General features: G+C 42.0%; 1 protein-coding gene and 1 long non-coding RNA gene across 3 annotated transcripts in view; one reads left to right on the top strand and one right to left on the bottom strand.

The window, feature by feature from the left end:
* The window catches only part of vegfc (vascular endothelial growth factor c), a 60,603-nt gene extending 51,568 nt beyond the window's left edge, over window positions 1-9,035 (bottom strand). The window contains exon 1 of one of the 2 annotated variants that reach the window (XM_074628476.1): window positions 8,661-9,035. Coding sequence is in view for 1 of the 2 variants with exons in the window: in XM_074628470.1 (XP_074484571.1) it covers window positions 8,661-8,783 (123 nt within the window). In the remaining variant the exon portion in view is untranslated. The remainder of the gene's footprint in view (window positions 1-8,660) is intronic. The other variant, XM_074628470.1, reaches the window with a different exon arrangement.
* A 1,057-nt stretch (window positions 9,036-10,092) lies between these two features.
* Window positions 10,093-10,727, top strand: LOC141765261 (uncharacterized). Its single transcript, XR_012593426.1, has 2 exons — window positions 10,093-10,373; window positions 10,631-10,727. It is a non-coding gene; the product is annotated as an uncharacterized LOC141765261 (long non-coding RNA).
* The last annotated feature ends 15,955 nt before the right edge of the window (window positions 10,728-26,682 follow it).

The following is a 26,682-nucleotide window of genomic DNA, read 5'->3' as shown; positions in this document are numbered from 1 at the left end:
ACAATCTCTAGCTTGTTATTAGCTCACCTTCCTCAAGTCCAGGGTGCCCAACATTTTTGAAATTTTGGGCCAGAACCCACCGGTTGAGAATAGCTACACTAGAGCACATACAACTGCTTTAACTCCATTAAACCCTAAGAGCGATGTCATCCACTGATGTTACGAAAATCATATTAACAGACAAAATAATGGGATTGAGTAAAGCCGTCCTCATTAGATCCTTGCAACAACAATATGTGAGTTTCATCCATCATGATTACAGACTGCCCGCTAGACTTTCCAAATGAAGGCAAGTAGCTAAAATGTTCGACTTAATTGTGAATCACACACACAGTTATGTTATTGTGGTTGTAGTGGTGGTGGGTAGTTTTGCCTACATTTCGTCAGTGGCCGAGACATAGCCTACACATCAAATTGATGTCATCATTTGTGCTTGTATCAAGAGAGTTTTTTCTAAAACAGCATGTATATAATCATGTGGACACACCTGACATATAAAATAAAAATGTGTATCCCATACATCAATCTTAGATGTTATGACTACCTGTGAGGGTCACCATGAAGGAGTTTAGATAAAAAATATATTTATGTAAATATATATAACCTCAAGGTGAGGGATCCACAGCGCTGGCTAGTGCGTCATGTCTTCAGTAGAACAAATTGCTAGGCTGCATGTTTTTTAGTAGAAATACTGTGTCTCGGCCTCTCACTTCATTATGCATTCTGTCCTCATTGACCCTCTTTCACCTTCAATTCACTCCCATTCACGCTCCCATTCAACCCCCTCCCATTCAGACCCACACAGCCTATAACAGTGTCAACTGGTGAGGTCTGCAGGTCAGTCTTTGGAGTGTCCAACACAAACAGGTTAACCCTTAGACGTCAAAACACTCTGAATGAGCTCTCATATACTTCTAGTTCAAAGAGCATCGTGAGTCACAAAAAGCCCTGCATTAAAACGGGTCGGCCAAAATGAGTCCCAGAGGACTGAATCAGACAGACGGTAGAAAAATCTGCATATAAATGGAACACATTTTGGCAAATTTGGTGCGTAGATGGAGGAGTAGGCTACAGCAAGGAATATATATTTCTACTCTCTATAAATAAAATGTCCAGATAGGTTTACTATAAATGAAACAGAACATTTCCCACTTTTTTTGTTTTTTTTATTACAACACATTTTTCTGACAGAAGTGAGGTCAGAAGGGAGGGGAGGATAGAATATGAGAGATGGATACGGGGAAGAAGGAGAGAAGGGAGGGAAAGGTACTATTAGGTTTCATTAACTTGGATTAGGTTTTTATCAGTGTTTCAGTCCTGTGACGGATGTTAAAATGACAAAAAGAACATTTGTTTTGGGATTATCCAACAGAAATGGACCAATCTAAAACTCGTCATCATGACGGAGACCTGGCTCATTTTGGATGCTCTGAGGACACTTTTATTCTACCCTCTATACAGACAGCATTGTTAATGTGACAGTGGTATTAGCTGAAAAAAGTGGACTCTTAAAGGTGCTAAATGTGAAATTCAGACAGAACATATCTAGTGCCTCCACACGGCTCTCAACAGGGTGACGCCTGAGCCGGCGGCTCGCAGCTAACGGTGCTAACAGCGCTAACAGTGAAAACAATGGCAACAGTACTAACGAAGCTAACAGTCTTTGCCTGAGGGGGAACATTGCGTGCACTAAAGGCACGCACTGCCAGTCCGGCTATGAAAACAAACCATGGAGAAACTGGGATTACAACACACACAGAGGGAGAGAGACTTCAATCTCTGCTCAGATAGACACTACTCCTCTATATCTTTACACAGCCAATAGTTGTTTGATGCTATATTAATGCTCTAGATATCGAAGAGTGAACCTTTAAGAAAGACATGGGTGAAGAGACAGGTCTGTCTAACACTGTCTGACATCAGTCCTAACGTGCAAAAATGGAAGCACGCAAATAAGCGAATAATGTCCAGGACGTCTTGAGGACTACGACAAATGGGACTGTGTGGGTATTCGTGACCTAAATACTCATGAAATTCAACTTTTTGTGTGAAAAAAATTCTGAGATACACTTTGAAGACAAGGTGTCTTTCCAGACATAATTACACAAGGCCTCGGCTTGCTGAGCAAAACGCGGAGGAGCGGCTTGTCACTGAAATTATCATCTGGTCCACCTTAAAAGCCAGCCCACCTTAAGGAACTGGGCTGAAGTTGTCACTAACTTTGAGGCTAACTCCCCTTCACTTTAATCAGCAGGTGGCTAGCAGGCCACGAGAGTTGGAGCATTTATTCACCGAGAAATATCTAAAAATGAAACCACACTGCACTGCTACATCCACAGCTATAACGTTACTGATAACGTCACACTCTGTCTCTCTTGACCACACAATCACTTAAGTTACAGGCTGCCGAGCTTGCAATGCACTGGCTGGCGAAAATCCGTCTTGTCTCGTCACTCTAAAAGACACATGAACTTTATAGTGAACAAAACCTCTTTGCCCTCCAACCTCTAATGAAATTTGCTCTCCTTAATGTTGCTGGCCTTGGCTCAGCAGTAAATTGGGCACGGCCAATTTGAGCTGATGGAGTATATCTCGACACGGAGCAGTGAGACTGAGCTGGACGGTCCACAGAGAAATCCCAGAAAATTCCTTTGAAATGATTTATAATTACACATCACATTCTTCTGCAGACTCCAGGGGGGGTTGTGAAATATGGGCGAGAGATAAAGACAAGGGTGAAGCTGTTGGGTAGAGAATAAATAGAAACTGAGATGAGAGATTATGTGCTGACTGGGGCGGGATAAAGGCTAAAGAAATAGCAAAAGCACATTGGTAATGCTCTATTCATCATTCATTCGTCATCTTCATCGCGACGAAGAGTGATGGAGCAACGTAAACCCACAGAGAGAGAGAGATATGCTGGCATTGTGACGGGTATTTCACCACATCCATCTGTCTACAGAGTTAAGGGTCATCTACAGATTTCATGAAGGTTGTAACTTTCTGGCGAGCTACAATGCCCTGCTAGAAACCATCATCACTTTAAACTAGGGATCTACCGATACCACTTTTTTTCAGACCGAGTACAAGTACAAGTCCTTACATTTGGGTACTCACCGATACCGAGTAACAATACAAGTACTTCTCTGTGCCAAAAGACTCTCGTTAACAGCCAGCTGGAGGGTGTGAGCGACACACGGCAGGCTGGGGAGTAACAGATACGAGGCAGTGCGCTGCAACCGGCTCTAGGGCCGTGGCCAAAGTGCTCTCTGCGCCCTCTCTCCCACCCGTGGTGGGACGGGGCCCCCTGCTCCCGATGCGGACTGTCCTTAGTGCGCCCCAACCGCGTCGTGCCCCAAGGGCGGGGCTCGGCCCACGTAAAAGGCGCCAGGGGTCTGCGGCGATGTCGGTAACCCACCCGACCCGTCTTGAAACACGGACCAAGGAGTCTAACGCACGCGCGAGTCAGAGGGTGCAAGCAAAACCCTGTGGCGCAATGAAAGTGAGGGCCGGCGTGCGCCAGCTAAGGTGGGATCCCGGCCCCGCGGGGTAGGGCGCACCACCGGCCCATCTCGCCCGCACCGTCGGGGAGGTGGAGCGAGAGCGCCTGTGATAGGACCCGAAAGATGGGGACGAGAGGTTAACGTCACGCTGCCGTAAAGTGGTATTATGCCGTTGTATCGGAGCCGTTTTGTGAGTACGAGTACATGAGCACAGTATCGGACCGGATACCCGATACCCAATACCCGATACTGGTATCGGTATCATTGCATCCCTACTTTAAACCACCATTGAATTTCAAAGATAACAGTAATATTTGACTTGGAGGAAACTTAAAGCTACTCTAATCAATATTTACATACATAATACCTTACTTTTCGCTTGATCCGGTCTGTTTGTTATTGTGTGTCTTGCTCAGAGAAGTCTTGTTGTGAAATCTCAAGTCACATCCACATTGTCGAAATCAGCTAAATATTCATTGAAAATATTTTAGATAACACTAAGCTGCGCTTTCTGTAGTCCAACACAACAAAGTCTAACAACACCAGTGTCCCGTGGCCCTCCTCTCTCCAACTCTCAATCACGTTTCCACTGTCTTCCGGCACCAAGTCACCTGACACAATAACAAACAGAAGGCGAAAGGTAAGAAAAAGGTTTCTCTGCAGGGTCCTTTCCATAATGTTGTCAGACACTTAATAATAATACTTAATAATAACAATCTGTGCCTGTCAGTGGCAAAAACAAGCACTTTTAGTGGACATAACCTGACAATACTAGGTTGCGCCAAGTGATTACATTACAGCCCGTTTAGTGACTGTTGGCTAGGGATGTGACGGGTGACGGTGAGGAAAACTTCCAACCGGTTGATGAACCTGTGACATCGGACATTTTACAGGAAAATATGACGGTCAATATGTATAGCACTTACTTTGATCTTCACCGTCGGGTGGCGGTGTGTCTGGCCTCCTCGTGTTGACTACCTCATTAACGTTATGGTTCTCTCATAGCAATTTCAAAAAGGGGTTGTCCCCAATAGTCAATTAGACACACAAACATGGGAAAATAGGGTAGAGGTTGAAAAATACCAGTTATCCTTTAAGCTCTAGATCATTAACTTTAAAGGAACAGTGAGTGGTAAAGCAAGAAAGAGAGAGCGACGGGAGCGAGTAATGTTATCGACTCCGGCCCAAGCAGGAAAAGTTAACAGCGTTTGGTTTGTCCGTTCTGGGTTACTGCAAAAACATGGCAGTGCAACATGGCGGACTCCGTGGAGAGGACCCACTCCAAGCCCCCAGGAAGAGCGCCGGTCGTTGATCCCAACTTTCGTAGTGGCCAAACGGCGGTACTGCAACTTCCGTGTCCGTCACGTGATGCCATGCCCAAAAATACTTTTTCCCATAGACTTATATTGTGAAAGAGAGTTATTTCCCTTCCTCCGTTCATGTGAATGAGACCTAGACTGAGGCTGGAGCACAAGCCATGACGACGGCGTGACGTTGGAAACCCTGTGACCGCGCATGTTCCATGTGCACAAGATCCGGGTACTTTTCCAAGCGGAAGTCGAGTCAATTTGTTTTCATGTGCCACTGAGCAACTTTCATAGGAGTGAATGGGGCCCCGCCTCCAAAGCTGTATCCAGTTCTCTTAATACATCCGGGACCCACTCCCTATGTAGATATAAACGGCTCATTCCAAGGTAACGAAAACACAACGATTCTGATTTTCAGGTGATTATACACTATACCATTTCTGCCAATAGATCCACCTAATTATTACACACAGTTCCTAAAGATATTTAGCCTGCAATAAAATGCCTATGCAAACATCATGCTGCCATACATCACTTTTCAATTTCTCTCTTTAGTTGCATAATTAATCAAAAAAAGGAAAAGCTAAGGAAAAGGCTAGAGATGGCTTTGTCTTGAAACTGAGATAGTTTCCATATTAAGCCGATGAAAACAGACTGAACCACACATATTAAGCATGAAGCAAGCAATTCATAAGTGTGGTGAGCAGGTTTAACAGTTGTTTGAAAGCCTCATTATCTCCAAAGTTGGTGTCAGTTGTTACTTAAATTCCTCACTGCAAGGGCTTTAAAGGTGGAAGACAGGAGCTGAGAAAAAAAACCTCATCATCCCAATTAAGAGTCTACTGTGATCAAATGGCTGCATGTTACTGCTTAGCACTTATCCCCCCTCACACACACACACACACACACACACACACACACACACACACACACACACACACTTGACCCCTGTCACCTGCCTTCATTGGCTCTTTTCTCTGGCTAATTTGAAAACACTCCTTCCTAATCCTCCCCCCTCCCTGGAAAAAAAATGTTCACCCCTCTCTCTCACTGTTTCCCTTCCTCTCTCATCCAGTCTTTCTATAGCGATTCAGTTCAATTCATATCTGCTGTGCTGGCATGACATTAAAGAAAAGTAGGTTTCAATGGTGCATCAATCCAACTCTTATTATAAAACTCGACAGATGGATAATAATCATTTCATACAAGCCAGTAAATATCAGTGTCACCTCCTGTGTGTGAAACAATAAACGGCTAGTTTATAATGTGATACACAAAATCAGTGTTTGCGAATCTCTCTGTCCTTGACATCTCAGACCCAGAGCCTCAGCAGAAAAAAGGCTCAGGCTTAACCTTTGATATCCTGCACACCAGAACAGATGATCACAATTAGTGAGGAAAAAACACTCAAAGAGATCTGGCTTTGGCTTCTCGTTCTGAGCGCTGACCGTTACTAACACACCTTTTGTTTCCGCTCGTCCAAAGCAACACCACCAGGGGGAATACAACTTGGAAAGTGAACTGAGGTTTTCTGGCCATGTTTGAACAGTTTAGTACCATTTGGTTGCTGTAAACTTCCTTTTACAGGGCATTTTGGGTTATTGTTACGGGCACATTTTGTAGGTAGGCCATACATGGGGAAGTAAAGTATATTTCTGTGGCTTTTACGGTCAAATTGGTTTATTTTTCCCAGGTTATAGTACATGGCAAAGTGGTATGGGCACATTTCCGGGGGATAAGGGTCAGGGGTGTAACAGTACGTGTACAGCCGAAGTGAAAGCTCTACCGGAGAGGCCAGACACACTGCCACCCGACGGTGAAGATCACAGTAAGCGCGATACACATATTGACCGTCATATTTTCTTGTAAAATATCCGGTGTAATCGGTAACACCGGTGTTGTCACAGGTTTATCAACCGGTAGGAAATTTTCCTCACCGTCACATCCCTATTAGCCACGTTAATCAAGCTCAATGGACAACGATTTGTGTCAAACTGGATGCCTACATTGTTCAGTTGAAGTTAGGTATATCTGTGGATACACTTCAAATATTTACACGACAGCAATAGAGTTGGGCCGGTGTAAAATTTTCAAACCGGACCAGATCGGTATACCAAATTTTACCACTTGGTGTCACACTTGACTTAGCAGGCGCTTGTCACAAAATGAGAATAGCTGCGCTGCCTTAACAGCCCACCTTAAGTTATCCTGGGCCGTTGTTGTTGCTAATTTCGGGGCTAACCCGCTTCACATTAATCAGCGTCCATTTAATAGTTCCATTTTTGATGGTATCAGTCCTTCCTCTGTCCTCCATTAGTCAGTAACAGTCCTTCCTCCTGTCCTCTGCCGATGTCACTCATCAGGTAACATTAGGGCTGGTGGGGGGGCTGCTTTGTCTCAGCCAGCTGATCAGTTTACCAGTAAGATACATGACAAACTAACCTAAACAGTTAAACTGCACAGCCTACTGCCAGCTTTAGTCATGTTTACAGTTAGCTGTTAGCCGCCGAGCTAACGCGCTCTGCTTGTGTAAACAGCGGCGGTGGATGAGAGACAGCGGACAGAGCAGATTGAAACGTTGCTTTCCTACTGGTTTAACCGTTTCATCGTGTTTATGCTTGTTGAACAGGTGTAATAACGTATCCTGGCTTTACACTTGCAAAGTTTTATTGCACTAAAATAGTTGTCAACTCGTGTCCACCGCGGCTGACTGCGCTGTGTGTGTTGATGTGTGTGGAGCCCCAACCCAGAGCAGCAAGGCCTATTGAAGGAGGCTGGGTCACGGGCGTATGGGTTATGGGGTATGGCATAGCATAACAGGAAGAGGCTGCAGCTGCCCGGAGCCCGTATGTACATAGTACCTATTGTGACCTGATATCGCGATTCAGTTTTTCGTCTCAACGATACATATCGTTACGTTTTTATATCGCGATATTTCGTGGCACGATATTTCGTCACACCCCTATTATATTCCAATTTCTGCAAATAGATCCTCCTAAATGCTACACACTGCTCCTTTAAGACTATGGTTTAAGTGGAGTGTGTTACGCCAGGGTGTTTTTAAATAGTATTCAAAGCCTTTATTCAAATGATTATAATGTATGTTGTAGATGGCCTGACCCCAAGTTGGATGGCTTTATTTTTTTACTCATAAGGTACACTATGAATTTACATCATTAGGAGTTATGCCAACCTTAGCAGGTGGGTCAATATACGGTTATACTCTCCAATACACATTGGCTGTCCTTAGATTCACCTCCCCGTGTGTTAGTTTTTTAATAAAGGTATGAAGCTATTGCTGACTTTTTTTAGCTCCAGAATCCCTAAAACAACAAGGCGAAATCAGGCTTCAATCAAACCCACAGTCCCTCCTTCACCCACACCTTGACTTTTCACTTCAACTCGCTGTGATGGACTACAGTCTTCATCTCAAGATCCCTGGCAGCCCAATGACCCCAAGTTGCACACCCCCCACTAAGTCTAATAGAAGAGTGAAATCAAGGTAAAGCATGAAATATCTCCATCAAGACTACATCACCAATACTGAAATAGTATTTCATCATAATTTTCCTCAGGGATTCAGCAGTTCGTGTTTTATTTACTCCAATAGGAAAACTGACATGAGAATTATGATTTTGAGTCTGCGGGTTCGAAACCCCTCTGAAGCCACATGATGGACCCTGCTGGTCCCCTCAAACCCCCTCTTTGCTGACAGAATCAGGTGAAATATCAACGCACATGTTGGCTGCTGCTGGCTGCGCGCAGTGAGCGTCCAGACGCACAGAGAGAGAGAGAGGCAGCAGCAGCAGCAGCCAGGTTACCTTCTACAACATGTTAGTCTCCAACTCACCGGCTCGTCCATCTGCTCCTCCTGCTCGTAGTACTCATAATACTCGTGGCTGTGGCTGAAGTCGCTGGCGAGGTTGGTGTAGAGGAGGTATGCCAGTAACAGAGATATTCCCAGTAGGTGCATGTTTATAGAGCCGAGAAGTGTTTATGATCCGAGAACCATATAAAGGGACATTTAAATAACCCTCCACTGGTCTCTGTCTGCGCTCTCCTCTCCCCTCTCCTTCTACTGGAAACTCTCTCTCTCTCTCTCTCTCTCTCTCTCTTTATTTCCGTTGTGTCTTTCTGTGGAGGTCCAGTACTTGTTCCACACAGACAGACTGCAGCATGTGTGTGAGCCCCGCCGGTCATATGGAGACAGCCCGGTGGGTCTGTCCCCTCAATAAAGGACCGTTACAGGAAAACGGACGATCTGCCTTCAAAATAAAAGCGTCGTTACGTAATGTCACTCCAAAAAACAACAACTATTGAGCTATTTGGATACAATTTATATATATATATATATATATATATATATATATATATATAACTTGTATTTGTGTTCTACTTGTTAACAGTCATCAGATGTTTTTACAAGTAATGTTAGAGTCACAATATTGACTGAAACACTAGAAGTCAACATCTGCCCCAACATGCTGGAGCAATTGAAACAATACAAGTAATACCTTCCTATATATACCCAAGGACCACAATAAACTACCAAGAATAAAGATATATTTAAAGGGACTGTTTGTAAGAATCAGAAATTGCTTGTTAACAGCGACACCTGTGGCCGTTAAGTCAACGAAAGTCAGCGTCCTGTTGCTAGCGCTTGTGCTCGCTCTACATAGACATGAACGAGCATCGCTCAAAACAGTGAGGCGATATTTCAGCTGCTTGGCAGTAATGTTAGCTGACCAGATGAAGGTCTCTCCATGAATCAATGCTGATCCTAGTGTTGGCTTTTCCTGCTTCAGCCTCCCGACTGCGGCCGGAAAAAACAGGGTAGACACCGGCACCCGGTCGGAGACGATAACGTTTCTCGCTGCGGAGCCCCGTCACTTCACAAGACACGTGAAACCTCTGTAGGAGGAGGAGCTCTGGAGGAGCTGCAGTATTTATTTCTGCACAAACGTCCACTGTACATTCACTAGATATTCTCAGAGCTAAACTAACTCTTCTGCAGTGTGTAGTGAGCGCGCATGCACATGAGGTGGAGCGAGCTGAGTGAAGGCAAGCAGGCAGAGGAGCAGAGGAGCAGAGTACAGCAGAGACTCCGGCCCTGGAGACCAAATCTACGGTCTCCCCCGCGTCATCCGACCGCGGCCAACACTGTTTTGCAAGACGGGCTTCACTAGATAGAACTTTGCGGTTTTGGTGCTTCCGTGTAGTTTGTGTTGGAGTCTGAGTCTGAACAGTTTAGCCACACGCATGCGTGCATATGTGTAGCGGAGTTAATGATTACACTTGCCATTACTAACTCTGTCTTAATATGTTTATATGTATGTACACTGAATGAATGTATTATATGTCATGTTTCAATATCGTGTTATTTACTTTATTATTTAATTATTATTATTCATTTTATATATTATTTACTCTGATATCTGATTATAATGGAGGTTGCCATGGAGACCGTTGTGTGTACGTAGCATTAGCGCCCTCTACTGCGCCCCTGCAGACTTGACAGGTGCACCCCGCATCTCGTCAACAGTCTGCATGTGCCGTCTCCGTGGTAGGTTGACTTTGAATTAGCTCCGTAAATATAAAGAGCATAAGCCTTGTTTTTATGGGTAAAATTGTGTTTCTGTAAATTGTATGTTGAGCTAAGCTTACAAAGTACTAGAGAAAATGCTGAATGTTGATATTAGTTGCCTCTTTGATTGTGTGGAGCACTTTGTTGAACACGCCACGTTGTCGGTGACTTTGCTAGCTTAGTTAAAGCTAGCTGGCTAATCAACAGCAACTTCAACTGATATCATTTTGTTTTAGCATCTTTGAGAAGCTTTGCCGCTGTGAGACTGACTGTGGGAGATCTAACATCATCTCTGTATTATCAGAATAAATGGCGAGTTGGAGCCAAAAGTGACGGTGTGTGGACATCATTAATAACACAACGCAAAGAGAGAGTACACAACTGCTACATATGCAAGCGCGCATGGGACACCGACCAGGGTGATTTATACGTGTAAGAAGTTACAAACAGTCCCTTTAAAACAATTTAATATCCATTGAAAAATCAAATACGTTCATACCTCAAAAAAAGTGTTGGCAGAAAAACTTTGACAAGTCTGAGACATGGATTTGTCCTTTGGGAGGCATCATCACAAACCACGCACATGATGAGTTTCATGGTTCTGTGTCACTAGAAGAGTCCTTCACCTCTTTCCTCACGCCGAATAGAAAACCACATTTTCACAACATAGATTAGCAGCAGCCTTGGCTAAAAGTAGGCTACCTGGGCCTACTGGATGTGGAAACCGGATGGCCTTGGTCATTTGAATTGTTTGGCCTGTTATCTAAATATTACAAATGCATTATTTTGTTATCATAAGCTATTATTTGGATTATTTATTTAAGTATTTGCTTGACATCCTCCTGGATCCACCTTCTCACATATGTTCACATTACATGTATTATTTTTTGTCATATGGATTGTCTATGTTGTATTTTCATTATATTGTTACTCTGTACACACGACATCTATTGCACGTCTGTCCATCCTGGAAGGGGGATCCCTCCTCTGTTGCTCTTCCTGAAGTTTCTTCCATTTTTTTTGGTTAAGTTTTTCCTTATCTAATGAGAGGGTCGTACTGTAAAGGACAGAGGGTGTCATATCCTGTACAGATTGTAAAGCACCCTGAGGCAAATATGTGATTTTGGGCTATACAAATAAAATTGACTTGACTTGACTATTTGGTGGCTGGAACTAAGGAATAACAATGACATGAACCTGAACAATCTATTGCAATCCAGCTAAACATTTTTGACTTGTCCATATTTCCTTTATATATTCCACAGATAATCCTATGTAATAAGAACAGTATGCCATATTCAATACAAACATCATGAACTACAAAAAGGTTTGAAAAATAGCCATACAGTTGATTATTTCTGACAAAGTCCCCAAAAATGATTGTAATCATTGTAAGCTTCTCAAAGGAAGCATCTATTTAAGATAATTGGTTTGCATTAGGTTTTTGTTGCACCTTTAAAAGGACCAAACCAGTATTTTTTGGGGAATAGTAGCCGATTTACTGCAAGTCATGTGCACAAACAATACAATATGTGTGTGGTCAGTCAATTGTGTAAAACATACAATAGCTTTTTTTGATGTTTGAATGTGTTTTTAGTTCTACTTTCCAGGCAGCCATTTGTTTCCATACAGGATGAAAAATGAGTTGAAACTGGAATGGGCTCCAGCACAGGATGAATTGAGACGTTTGACATGCACTCTTTCAACATAAAGTTTTTCGGAAATTCTCTTAATTGTTGATGATGATGATGATTGCCTACTGATCTCAATTTGACATTTTCACATTATGTAAAAAAGAATTTGCTAAATTTCAACATGAAGCATCATATTCTTGAAAGAAAAGAACAGGAAAAATGCAAAGGCATTTCCATTCAGACCTTCAGAACACACACACACACACACTAACAAAACACCCCATAACCACCCTGCCCATTGTTGTTCTTCAGTTCCGGTAGAATAAGAATTCCCACAGTTGGAATCGGTGGCTGAGAACACACACACACACACACACTAATTATTTTTAACAGACAGACACAAAATAACTCAGGGTCTCTGAATGACCCCAGCTCACTATTGTTTCTGCTAACTCGCTGTTTAATCCAAACCGAATATACCCCAAGGTGTGTGTGTTTGTGTGTGTGTGTGTGTGTGTGTGTAATACTTTGGAATGCCGGCCACGCTGAAGGATTTCATATCCCCTAAATATCTGCAGAGTGGCGCCTCACACACACACACACACACACTCATTCCTCAGTATAACAGAGTCTTAAAGTAGCTAAACTTGGAGAGCGAGAGAGACCCCCTGCATAGTCGACTACAACCTTTCCACTTCACTGTGTGTGTGTGTGTGTGTGTGTGTGTGTGTGTGTGTGTGTGTGTGTGTGTGTGTGTGTGTGTTCAGCCTTCAGCTCGAGGTCTGTTCAATAACTCTGTCGCTCCATCTCTCTCTGCTCCATGCCAAGTTATTTTAACTGAACCTGCTCATACTGTGGACTTGGTTCACCTCAACACTTCTATCCATCAGGAATATGAGCGCCGCCGACTTGGTCCACTGTCAGCAAAATGTAATCTGCTGTCGAGAAATGTTCTACATAATATCCCTGACGTTTTAATAAAAAACAGCGAGAGATATTTTTAGTTTAAGAAAATGTGAAATGGATTCCAAATTCATACATGAAAACATTATGAGGTGAACTGATAAAATAGAAAAACTACCATTTATCTATCTCATCTCATCTCATCTTCAACCGCTTATCCGGGGTCAGGTCGCTGGGGGCAACAGCTCCAGCAGGGGACCCCAAACTTCCCTTTCCCGGGCCACATTAACCAGCTCTGACTGGGGGGATCCCGAGGCGTTCCCAGGCCAGTGTGGAGATATAATCTCTCCACCTAGTCCTGGGTCTTCCCCGTGGTCTCCTCCCAGCTGGTCGTGCCTGGAACACCTCCCTAGGGAGGCGCCCAGGAGGCATCCTTACCAGATGCCCAAACCACCTCAGCTGGCTCCTTTCAACGCAAAGGAGTAGCGGCTCTACTCCGAGTCCCTCACGGATGACTGAGCTTCTCACCCCATCTCTAAGGGAGACGCCAGCCACCCTCCTGAGAAAACCCCATTTTGGCCGCTTGTACCCGCGATCTAGTTCTTTCGGTCATGACCCAGCCCTCATGACCATAGGTGAGAGTAGGAACGAAGATTGACCGGTAGACCGAGAGGTTTGCCTTCCGGCTCAGCTCTCTTTTCGTCACAACGGTGCGGTAAAGCGAATGCAATACCGCCCCCGCTGCTCCGATTCTCCGGCCAATCTCATGTTTACTGTTGTCCCCTCACTTGGAACAAGACCCCGAGGTACATGAACTCCTTCACTTGGGGTAAGGACTCATTCCCTACCCGGAGATATTCACGGACAGGATATCGAGGCGTATTTTGGTGCTGATCCTCATCCCAGCCGCTTCACACTCGGCTGCGAGCCGATTCAGTGAGTGCTAGAGGTCACAGACCGATGATGCCAATAGGACCACATCATCTGCAAAAAGCAGCGATGAGATCCTCAGCACACCGAATTGCAAACCCTCTTCCCCCCCCGTCTACGCCTCGATATCGTGTCCATGTTATTTAAATTTAGCAAAAGCACAAGAAAAACACCTTGTCAAAGGTGTGCTGGCCAAAACTAGCCCACTTTCCTGTAAAGGTCCCATATTGTAAAAAGTGAGATTTTCATGTCTTTTATATTATAAAGCAGATTTAAGTGATATATAAATACTGTGAAAGTATCAAAATGCTGAATCCACAGAGAAACACACACAGCCCGTATTCAGAAACCGTGCGGTTGAAACAAGCCGTCAGGATTTCTGTACATTTGTGATGTCACAAATCTACAATATTTAGAGAATTTCACAGTTTTAAACGTAAACATTCTGAATGTGTCCCAGTTTATTTCCTATTACAGTGTACTGTATGTGAATGAAATCAGCTGACAGAAAGTAAACATGAACCCAAGCTGTTTCCTAGCAACGCAATTCTGTTGCCATTCCGTTGAAATGTGCTAAAACGTTTCTGATAGAGGGTGAGTATACTGTAGGTACATTATATTCAGACGGACAGTATGAGGAAAATAAAATGTTGTTTGAACATTAAAGCATATAAACATGTTCTAGTAGAAACCCAAAATACAAGTATGAACCTGAAGATGAGCATGTTATGTCCCCTTTAAGAATACAGTCCACGGCCAAAAGTATGTGGACACCTGAACATCACACTCATATCAGATAGTTGATTGAAAAACTAAGGGCACTGATATGCTTCTATAAAGGCCTACCTTATTTGGTGGTGCGATGATGGTGGGGTCCACTGTCTGACACAGCGCTCCAAAATCTCCCACGAGAAATGTTGACTGGGAAAATTCCAGCATCTGATTCCCTTCATTGTCATACTCATCACCGTTTATCTCAGATATTTGATCCCTATTAGCTGTTGCCAGTGTAAGAGCTACAAACATTTCAGACTTTGAATGGAGAGAGTAAAAGGCATCACACACACACACACATACACACACACGCACACACAGTGGCTGGAGGGAAAGCATGTTAGTAGAGATAAGCCTCCTTTGTTAGCTGGTTGACACTTATACACCATTCATTAGACTGGGCCCAGGGAAATAGGCCAATGACCTAACGAATAGCTGTATGTGTTTGGATCTGGGTAATGAGATGTGCTACAGTGCACGACAATGTGTTCGCACTTTTAAGACAATCTCACTGAATGGTAAACGGCGATGTACGACCCGTGTGACCAGTGGCGGCTGCGCGGCCATCGGCCAGTTCCACCGATAATGTTAGTTTGTAAAACGTCCTATCAGAGCGGTCGACCTCTATTCCAACACTACAGCGCAAGGTCGACAGTCGCTGCAGTGCTGCTTTTTTTACAATCTAATATTAATTTATATATAATATATATATATATATATATATATATATATATTATATATAATTTTATTAATTAATAGTTTGTTTTACTATTCAAATATATATTCAAATATTTGTTGACAGGCCTGTGTATGATGTCTGTGTGTTCTGATTTCACTGAAGTAGGATTCTGAGAAAAAGGGGTGTGCTTTTTGACTTCTTTGGGTCAATAGCCCTGTTTCGCACGGGACTAGTATTACCAGAGGACATATTATCACATGACCTCTGTGTTTGGCGAAATATGGCAGGTAATTTGTGGTGGAATTTTTACTTCACAAATTACGGAAATGGCAGATTCACACGGGATCAAGATCACAGACGACCTCTGCAATTATTAAAAATTACTAGAGGTTTCCAGGTAATAGTCCCGTGCAAATAGGGCTAATGAGTGCAATTCATGTCACTGCTATGTTAAGTCTGAGAAAACAACCCTGGTCATGTCATCAGGGAGGATCTCACAAAACTATATGATATTGGTTGCATTGTGGGAATTATAGGATCCAGTGTTTTTAGAGCTTGACCCATATTAGGGGGGGGGAAATCAGGATGTCTTGGCCTCTGCCGCATCTATTTTGACCATTCTTTTTTATAAAAACTTGTTTCTTGTGAGTCCCCCAACTCAGGCAGTTCTCATACTCTGTTTGTAGCTTTACCTACAAAAAGTAATGCACTACAATTCGTCTATAACCTTCATAATCAATTCAAATCCAACTAGAATGCTGGACTGTCACCCCGGAGGCCGCTGAACATGTCCCGTGTGAAACCAGAAGTCAACGTTGATTTATTTGTCACGGAACTTCCGTACTTAAAGCTGCAGTGGGTAGAAATGGAGCAACTATGATGACATTTTTTTTTATTTTTATAAAATGCTCACTATATCCTGACAGTAGTGCATGAGACAGGTAATCTGAATAAAATCATGTTCCTCTGTGTCCTCCGGTGCTCTTAATGGTATCTGCAAGATTTCACAGACTGGAGGAAAACAACCAATCAGAGCTGATCTGGATGTCGTCTATGAGAGCCGGCTGTCAATCACTCGCGAACTCCGACCAAATGGTCAAACTAGGCAGCGCTGATCAAATATGAATCAATATTCTGTTACTGTAATGTAATTGTAGTGTACTGTTTAGCTGTAAAATGAGAAAGTTTGTGACCCGGCAGCCATGTTGAGATCGAGTTGAAGAAATACCAAGCAACATAGGAATGCTCTCTCTCTCTGAAATGACCTGTGATTGGTCAAAGTCTCCATCACGGGCTAGATGTTCTAAAGCCTGAAAACAGAGCCATGAGGAGGTGCAGAAGTCTAGTTTTCTCTCAGAACACATGAATTACAATATGCTGAAAGGTTATTATGGACATTTTTGCCCAATGACGCCAAATATATACCGCCTACCGCCACTTTAAGTAACGCCACTTCCATAGTTAAACCCATGATAATGTAACCATGATCCTTTTTAGTAGTTTTGTTGCCTTTTGTTGCACAGGTGCACTGATTGCTCACGTTGCTGGACTTTTGTAGGAAAACACACAAAAAAGATAACAAAATAAGTTTTTGTAAGTTATCATACAAACATACGCTGTATGAGATATATGTTGCCCAACTTTATGGCAGTGCAATACTAAATCATTGGAGTACCACTGTAATACACCAAGAACATGATATTTGAATGTTTCGGAACGATTATCTACAGTTTTTTTTTAAAGTGTCAGAAGAAAGATATCACTTTCTATTGTCTTAAAATAATGATTTGTCAGACAATATCACATATTACATGAAGGCGAATTAGTGTAGTTTGTATGTTGCTGTAGGAAGTTTAGCTTGTGTTGTTCCCTCTCCCTGCTTCTTTCCAGCTCTCAGTTACATAAACAACAAATCCTTGGCTCAACATTGACCTCTGGGTTAGGCAATTAATTGTGCACACACGCACACATACACACAGTACATCCAAAGGCTAATAGCTCAGACCCCCCACAAACAGCAGGTCAAGGTTGTACGAACTGAGAGTGTGTGTGTGTGTTCCCTAATTAGAATGCTATGCTTTTGCTCACAGACGTCTGTGGAATTTGAGCTGATATGAAAATAATTGCTTCGCTTTAGCTTGGTCAGACGTAACGAGCGTCATGTTTTCACGGTCAGAAATGTAACAAAAATATGTTCTAATGTTTATACTTAAACTTGTTATAACCTGCTCACAGGATGTCTTTTACTTCAGTCTGCCGGAAAAACAGCCAAAGTTCTCATCCTCTTCTTCTGCGGAGGGCTTCTTTGGCTAACATGGAGACATGCAAATCCCTGATTAGCTCTTTAAAGTGTCAGTAGGCAGTATATTTTTGGCATCATTGGACAAAAGAATCCATAATAACCTTTCAGCATATTGTAATTCAAGTGTTCTGAGAGAAAACTAGTCTCCTGCACCTCCCCATGGCTCTATTTTCAGGCTTTAGAAAATCTAGCCCGTGACGGGAGACTTTGACCAATCACAGGTCATTTCAGAGAGAGAGCGAGCGCTCCTGTCTAGAAATACAGATGCGCGTGCACGTCTCTTCGGTGAAAGCCTGATTCAACGGTGGAACATCCTGAAGGAAAAGTTGCTGCTCCAGCACTGGCAACAACTGATACACTGCAAAGCAACACAAAAAAATGTAGACAAACTTATTCAAAAAGAGTCTGACAATATCAGCAAAGCGTTTCAGAGATATGCTGAAAGGTTATTATTGGATTCTTGCCCAATGACGGCAAAAATAAACTGCCTCCCCCAGCTTTAACGTAAACTTCCTTCACTGACTGATCAACACAGGAATACCAGACAGAGTAGTGGGGGGGATTTGAAGTTTGTGTGTGTGTGATCCTGAAACACATAAAATATGGGACCCAAAGGTTATTTAAATGATGTAAGAGAAAAGTTGAAATGCTTTTGCAATGTCCTGCTCTCAGGAAGGATTTCACCATCAGTGGGTTAATGTCACACACTGATGTAAATGTGGAGGGCTTACACAAGAGAAGGATCTTGAAATGAACTGATGTGTCTCTTGTGAGTCACTTAAAGCTTCAGTAGGCAGTCTATTTTTGGCATCATTGGGCAAAATTTTTCCACAATAACCTTTCAGCATATTGTAATTCAAGTGTTCTGAGAGAAAACTAGACTTCTGCACCTCCTCATGGCTCTGTTTTCAGGCTTTAAAAAATCTAGCATAGTGACGGGAGACTTTGACCAATCACAGGTCATTTCAGAGAGAGAGAGAGCGTTCCTATTGGCTGTGCTCCGGTCATGTGACCGGAACTTGGCATTCCTTCAGCAGATCTCAACATGGCTGCCGCGTCACAAACTTTCTCATTTTACAGCTAAACCGTGCACTACAAGATGATTTTGATAACATTTGAGGAGAGAAATAGGCATTAACGCAACATAATATTGATTCATATTTGATCAGCGCTGCCTAGTTTGACCGTTTGGTCGGAGTTCGCGAGTGATTGACAGCTGGCTCTCATAGACGGCAGCTAGACAGCAGACCTCAGATCAGCACTGACTGCTTGTTTTCCTCTGGTCTGTGAAATCTTGCAGATGCCGTTAGGAGCACCGGAGGACACAGAGGAACATGATTTTTTTTCAGGTTACATGTTTCATGTTTCATTTTTTAATCATATTTGCTCCAATTTTGCCTACTGCTGCTTTAAGGACATAATGATGAACTACAAACACACACACACACTGCATGTGTATGTGTTTTTCAGGCTTCTTCTGTAGCCTGTTTGCAAGGTCCTATCAGAGTAATCCTGTGTGAGAAACCAGCCTAACCATTCACACACATAAACCCTTGGTCTTTAGTCTTTCTGGGTCAAACACCCTCAGAAGGAGGAGGAGGCCACCAACAGTCCCAGTAGTAGCCAGTTCAATCAGGAATAATCATTGATATGTTAACATGTGAATCTGCAAACAACACCAAAGTCCCGTTTTAAGTCAACCTCATATGTATACCTGCACAAGGTACAACATTGATAAGACATATGAATTTAAAAAAAATAACCAGACCAAACATCTAAAGGCCCACTAAGGCCGCCTGAGGTCATTGAAATCAAAAAACATTCCGCAGAGCTACGAGGACAGAGAACTTCCGTTTGAGACAAGTTGAATTTATTAGAACTTGTGCTTTAGTATAAGGAATACATCATTCTAGGGCCTAGCCTGATACATCTTCTTCATTTGTGCCATAGAGCTCCATTATTGTCCAACAACTATTAAATACACATCAGTGAGTCACACCGTTGCACCATGAACACACACACTGCAATTTATTTTAACATATACACACTAGAGCAGTGGTTCTCAAAGTTTTTACACCACGTACCACCTCAGAAAATATTTGACTCTCCGAGTACCACCATTATGACCAGGGGTGGGCAATTATTTTTCCTGGGGGGGGCCACATGAAAAACCCAGAATGTTGCCGGGGGCCAAACAAATTCTGTCAGACGTAACCTCTATTTTATGACTAGATTAATTTATAGAAAACATACTATGCACCTATTTTTCAGCATTTATTATACTGAAATTCACTCCAAACAGCATATTATTAAGAAAATTACATTATATAAGATGTAACCCTACAGGACTGACTGTTTTGGGTAGTAATAGTTCTTGTATTGATGTGAAAAAATCTCCTTCAAACAATTGGATTAATTCAAGTTTCTCGCCAAAACTACATTTTACGAGATTACATTTGAACACATCATGATTATGTTGTAATTTACCTTCGCCCAATAGTAATTTTTCCTGAGCCGACTTTGAACGCATCATAACAATAACTCGATGGCACCTCCGTTAATGTTCGTATCTCCGGTATTTGGCCAGTCAGGACTGTGCTGCCCACCGGCTGCCAACAGCTAATGTTACTAACTCTCCTCCTGCTGATTTCAACACAGATTTGTTGTTCACAGCGTCGCTTTATCAGGGAAAAATAGGGTGCACCCCCTCAGGTTTAGTAGCACCATGCTGTTGAACGCTTTTTTTTTCTCTCCACCTTGTCTCAGGTCCCAAACAAACTGAAACGTGATACAGCGTGCGTATGCGTCATTGTGCATGCGTAACTGTGGGAAAGCATCAATACAGAGGAATCGATAGTCAGAGTTTCCTCCGCGTACCAGAGAGAGGACGCGTACCACCAGTGGTACGTGTACCATAGTTTGAGAACCACTGCACTAGAGCACCAAATGTGGATTAATCCGCCACTGGAAATAGTCCCAAAACAAAAGTGCTACTTTCTCCTGTTTGAGTAATGTTTGATGAAGGGATTGGGATGGACAGCATAAGGATGTCAGAACGTTTTGAGACAGACTAACACATTGTTTGTATTGCTCTTTACATGGGATTTGTTGACAGTACGAATGAAAATATATAGAATATCGCCAGCATTATCCTTTAAAGGGACTATTAGTAACTTTCAGAAACTGCTTGTTAACAGCGACACCTGTGGCCGTTAAGTCAATGAAAGTCAGCGTTGGGCTCGCGCTTGTTCACTCTAAATATACCTGAACGAGCATCGCTCAAAACAGTGAGGCGACACACGTCAGCTAAAACCACAATATCACTCTGTATTTCACCTGCTTGGCAGTAATGTTAGCTGACCAGACAAAGGTCTCTCCATGAATCACTGCTGATTCTAGTGTTGGCTTTTCCTGCTTCAGCGTCGGTGACGGGGCTACGCAGCGAGTAACGTTATCGTCTCCCAACTGCGCCCGCAGGGAGACACCGGCACCCGGTCGGTAACGAGACGACAACGCTTCTCGCTGCGGAGCCCCGTCACTTCACCTGACACGGAAAACCTCTGTTGGTCTGGAGGAGCTGCAGCATTTATTTCTGCACAAACGTCCACTGTACATTCACTAGATATTCTCAGAGCTAAACTAACTCTTCTGCAGTGTGGAGTGAACGCGCGTTCACGTCTAGAGGTGGAGCGAGCTGAGCGAGAACGCGCGCGGCTTGTGTGAGTGAAGGTTAGCAGGCAGAGGAGCAGTGAGTCCGGCCACACGCGAGCGCGCATACGCGAGCGCGCATATGTCCCGACCCGGTACCTTTATACGCTTAAAAAGTTACAAACAGTCCCTTTAAGTTACATCACATGTTGGTTTGAAATATACACTCTGACCTGAGTGTGTTGCTAGCACAGTGTTCAAAATGAGAGGAATATATGAGAGGTATTATTTGTTTTATTAAAAGTTGAAATGTTGTCTTGCAGACAGATCGTGTCGACCCTCACTCGCGAACAAGACCCCGAGGTACTTGAACTTCTTCACTTGGGGTAAGGACTCATTCCCTGAGTGAAACAACACATTAACAGTAATTTCCCCTTGTTTTAAAGTTTGAGTAAACATTGGGAATGAAAGCTTTTATTGTGCATAAAAACTCTTAAACCGACATCACAGAGGCAGAGAGTGTATGTAATGTCAAAATGTATAAAATATAGCGTTTGAAACTGTAATGTTGGTCTTGTCCTTTTAAGGCTTTTTAGAGTGTCTTTTTCCTTTAAAGCTCATAAACAGCTGAAACTTGTCACACACGGGAGGAAGCGTGGAAGTGACACACACAGTGGAAAAGAAATCCAGGAATTTGAGGAATTTTCTCTGACATATGGAGATGTCACAGTGGAGACGCAGTCAATTTATTCTGTTTGTGTGAGTGTGTGTGTTTGTACATGTAAGGAATGCTGTTGACAGTGTTTTGTCCTGTGTGACACAATGAGTGACATTGGGACCATTACGAAGAATACGCACTGACAAACAGCACCTGCTCTGTGTGTATGTGTGTGTGTGTGTGTGTGTGTGTGTGTGTGTGTGTGTGTGTGTGTGTGTGTGAGACAGAGAGAGAGACAATGCCAGAAAAAAACACCTGCTGCCTTTACGACCAGCAAACACATCCTGTGGCCCCTCAGAGACATCAGTTCAACTTCTCTGTGTACTGTATATAAACAAACAGGCTCAGGTTGAATGCACATCTGTATTATACGACCACATAGGAGCAAACGTGTATATTCACCTAAGTGGTGAAAGTGAATCAACAGCCCCCTTTGAGATGAAGGACATGCTTAAAGCCCCTGCTCCAGTGTATTTTTACATTTCTATGATATTTCCTATTTATTTGAGTCATTTCCTGGCTAAGTGTGAATGTAAAAAAAGTATTTTGTGATTTATATATAAATGACTCTCCACCAAAATAGTTACCGTTGTATATAAATGTAAAAAAATATCCATGTATAAAAAAAATAAGCTTTACAAATATCTTTCTGACGCACAAATAAATATTCTTGTTTTAAATAAACGTAATAGAAATTCACAAATATATGTATTTAAAAGTAGTTCATCAAAAACATTTATATACAAACTGTTGAACCTGCATTTACAAACTGCTGGTGATGTGTGAACTTCACTGCATACGCTCATGTGATTGGCTGAAAAAGGAGGGAGACATCTGATTGGCTACATATATTACCTGTTGAATTTATGGACTGGTGCACATCAGGGGAGTCTCATAAAACCCCACACACAGATGCAGTGAAGTTCACACATGACACGCTGTTTGTAAATACAGGTTCAACAGTTTGTATATAAATGTAACAACATCCAAATGTGTTTTTGATGAAACTTGCAAATAATTGTACATACATATATTTGTGAATTTCTATTACATGTATTTAAAACAATAAATATTTGTGTGTGCATCAGAAATATATTTGTGAACCTTATTTTTTATATGTAGATTTTTTTTTTTTTTTTATGTATATACAACAATAACTATTTTTGTGCGCATAAAAAAAAATATTTTCGCGGAAAGAGTCATTTATATATAAATCACAAAATACATTTGTGAATCCTTCTGTGTGCATTCATTAATATTGAAACTGATCTGAGGTTCACACCTTGGACATTTTTTTGAACAACAACATGTTGTTGAGTCACCTCCGTAGATGTTCCTAATAATAAACTACGACATCCAACAGTTGCATTCCCAATTCTGTAAGACAATATCAGAGTGACCTTGATAGGCTTCCTTCATTTATTTTAGTTTTTATACATTCTTGTTTTCTTCTCCAGTGTGGACAACTGGCATACCCAGAGGAAAACAGGTGGCATTAACTAAACAATAATTGTCATACAGTGGACCATCAGTGACACCACAGTGAAATACAGTATGAGTTACTAAGGCTCTTTAGCCTCTTGAGTCACCGGGATAAATATGAGCTGTAATGTTTTCAAGGTTTTCACATTGGGGAGTTTTCAGCTATGTCTCCTGTCTATTTTGTCCCGCTGAACAATGGGAATCGGTGTTTCGAGGCCTGGCTCATACAATGTTATCGTAGGAAATATCATAAGACACAGAGGCATGTATCTCAATGAGGCGTATTGGTGTTCCACTTCCTATCCACTTGAATTCACACAGCAGTATAATTCTAGTAAAGCATTCTGCTGAGGTGAGTCACACACACTAACAACAATAGCACATTTCTCAACTCCTTTGGTGTGTGCAAATATGAGTCCTACTAGGGTTCTTTTACAGTTATTCTCAGTGCTGACGCAGAACTGTGACTGGTGGCCGTTTATGTCATTTTGTTTTTCAAAAGCAACACTGATTGGCACAAAAGCGCTGCGGCTCTGAGGCGCTTGAGAAGTGTTGTTTGATGTGTGAACTGGCTTTGAACTAAAACAGTGGCACTGAGCCGGTGCCAGTCGATTAGCGCAGTAACAATATGGCCATTGAGGGACCGGCATGGAGTATTTATTTGACCCTGCTGCCAGGTGAAAAATTGGAAAAACTTGTATTCCAAAAGATTGTCAGTTATTAGGAAACTCAGTTGAACCGGAGACAGTTTTGCATTTTTGACACTAGACGGGAAAATTGATTTGGGGGGGTTCTGATTATGAAATAAGCTGTGAAGAAACCGAAATGAGTGCGATTAGAAATGTCATTTCCTTGCGTATTTTCAACATTTTACATCAGAGGCTTGTGCAGACATTCAGCCAAGGAAAGGTTATGAAAGGACATTTTGAAAACTGAGACATTTTTAGCAACAGTCAACCACAGCTGACATTCAAAACATTCAAAAACAAAAAGGTTTTAACAAAAGGTTTTAACAGTTTTGCTCAACCACACAGAAAAAAAACCCATGCATACTCCACATCCCCAAATCTATCACCACTATTGATAACTTAAATACAATGAGGACTACTAATCATGCATTCTGGGGAAATTATGTCAAATTTAATCATGTCAATCATTTTAACACAGGATTACTTAAAGACAAAAAAATTGACTTTTCAAGCTTAGTGAGCTTAGTGAGCTGCAGTATTTAAACTATTTGATACCAAATATCATGACATCGCTTCAGATCAAATCAAGATCAAAGTTGTATTTTATGAAAAGATTCAAACCTTTTTCACTCCACGTTGAGTCAGACTCCTTGTGATCACTGTCTAGAGATGAAATCAGCAGGATTGTGCCGCCACCTACTGGCCATATTTGATAAAGTGAAATTCTACCTGCATCCTATACATCCTCTTTTAAAATACGAAGCTACATATCCATCTATCCGTTAAGGTATTAACATGTTCATTCTGCCTCAATCGGGTCTCGAACTCACAACCTCAGACACCAAGTTGCTGTCTTGGTGAGCTTACTACTCAGACAATGCTATATATGCATTGATATTTTTACGTTTGAAATGTTTTGCTAATGTGTCATTAATAATAACTTCCAATGTGTCCAAAATTGCAACAGCATAAGCTACAAATCCTACTTCACAAAACAATAGTAGTTATTACTTTTATTCAAGTAGAAGATTTGAATATTTCTTCCACCACTTCCTCCACAGTTTGGAGGTATTAAATCTTTATTTGACTATTGCCACTTTTGTTATTAGTTGTACAATTAGTATGAGTATACAAGTATTTTCTCTTGTGACATGTGAACTTTGACTCGTCACTTGCATTGTGGCCGTGGCTTGATGATTCAGAACTGACACAAAATCGACACAAAATCTTAGACCCCATTGACACTTGTGCAGGGTTCAGACTACACAATATTTGTGTCTGTTAAATTGGTCACTGTGTCAGATTAGGCGAGTATAAAATCAATCAATCAATCAATTTATTCTGTTTAAAGTGCAGAATCGCCATGCAACATGGTCCCAATACACTTTACAATTAAAAAGAATACATAGAACAAAGCATACAGAAAGCAAATAAAATAAAAAGCATTAAAAGTAAAAGAACCGCATTAAAAACATCAATGGATGTTAAAAAAGGTGATGGACCAGACAAGGTTCTAGGGTAGACTGTAGGCTAATGAAGTAAATAAAGGTAGGTTTTCAGTCTTGGTTTAAAGATTTCAACTGAACTGGCTATTTAATGTCTTTCTAATATGACTAAATGCTTTAAATCTATTACAGTCTTAGTGTTTGTTTGATTCTCCGTGTAACATCCACACCTATAAGCCTAGATGTTGTAACAGCAATAACATTGTAAGTGGTGAAATTACTGAACATTGCACATTTAGCCTCGAGTGTTTCCTACATTAATTAAGGTGATTTAGGCCTTTTAACAGACTTTTCAGTGTCCCACATTTTGGACATGACTGTCCCACATTAGGAAATAATAATTTGTCTGAGACAACTTGGCATTAAGAGCATAATGCTATGTCCACCATTTCTTTTATGAGTGTGGTATCTGCATTTTCTTTTTTGGTTTGATTAGGACACATCCTGGAGATTTCAGAGTGGTACTGGGTGTGGATTTAATGTATTAGCTTCATATCACAATATTATTCCAGAAGTCTAAAATGCAAAAAATGTCCCACATTAGGCTAATTCAGCCTAATTTTCTAAGTGTAGTTGTTGTCCCACCATTTTTTAAACCTAAAAGCACCAGCAGATTCATTTAGGCTATAGTCTTGCATTCTGAGTAGGTCTATTTGTGGCAGAGGAGTTAATAATGAGACTGGCTCTTCTAAAAAGGAGATCTCACCAGATGTTGGTGCTGAGGACTGTGTCTCTTGTCTCTGTGGTTGGCCTATATTAGTATGCCTAGAGAGGACTAGCTGTTTAAATTAGCAATCGACCCTCGCTCCTCTATCCACAAGAAGTGAGACGAATGTAACAACAAAAAAGTATGGGAGGCGATGTTGACAACACAAGAGCCGTGCGCACACCCGGAAAAACACAAGCCCACGTGTTGTGGACTGGAGAAACCAGCCAGTTTCACGCTCACAGAGAGAAACGATTACCACCGGAAGTTAAGCATCTGGCTTCAGGATAAAATGTATATATATATTTGTTTTATTAT

Source organism: Sebastes fasciatus, chromosome 3 (assembly GCF_043250625.1).
Source record: "Sebastes fasciatus isolate fSebFas1 chromosome 3, fSebFas1.pri, whole genome shotgun sequence".
Lineage (NCBI taxonomy): Eukaryota > Metazoa > Chordata > Actinopteri > Perciformes > Sebastidae > Sebastes > Sebastes fasciatus.
This window is presented reverse-complemented; position numbering and strand designations above follow the sequence as displayed.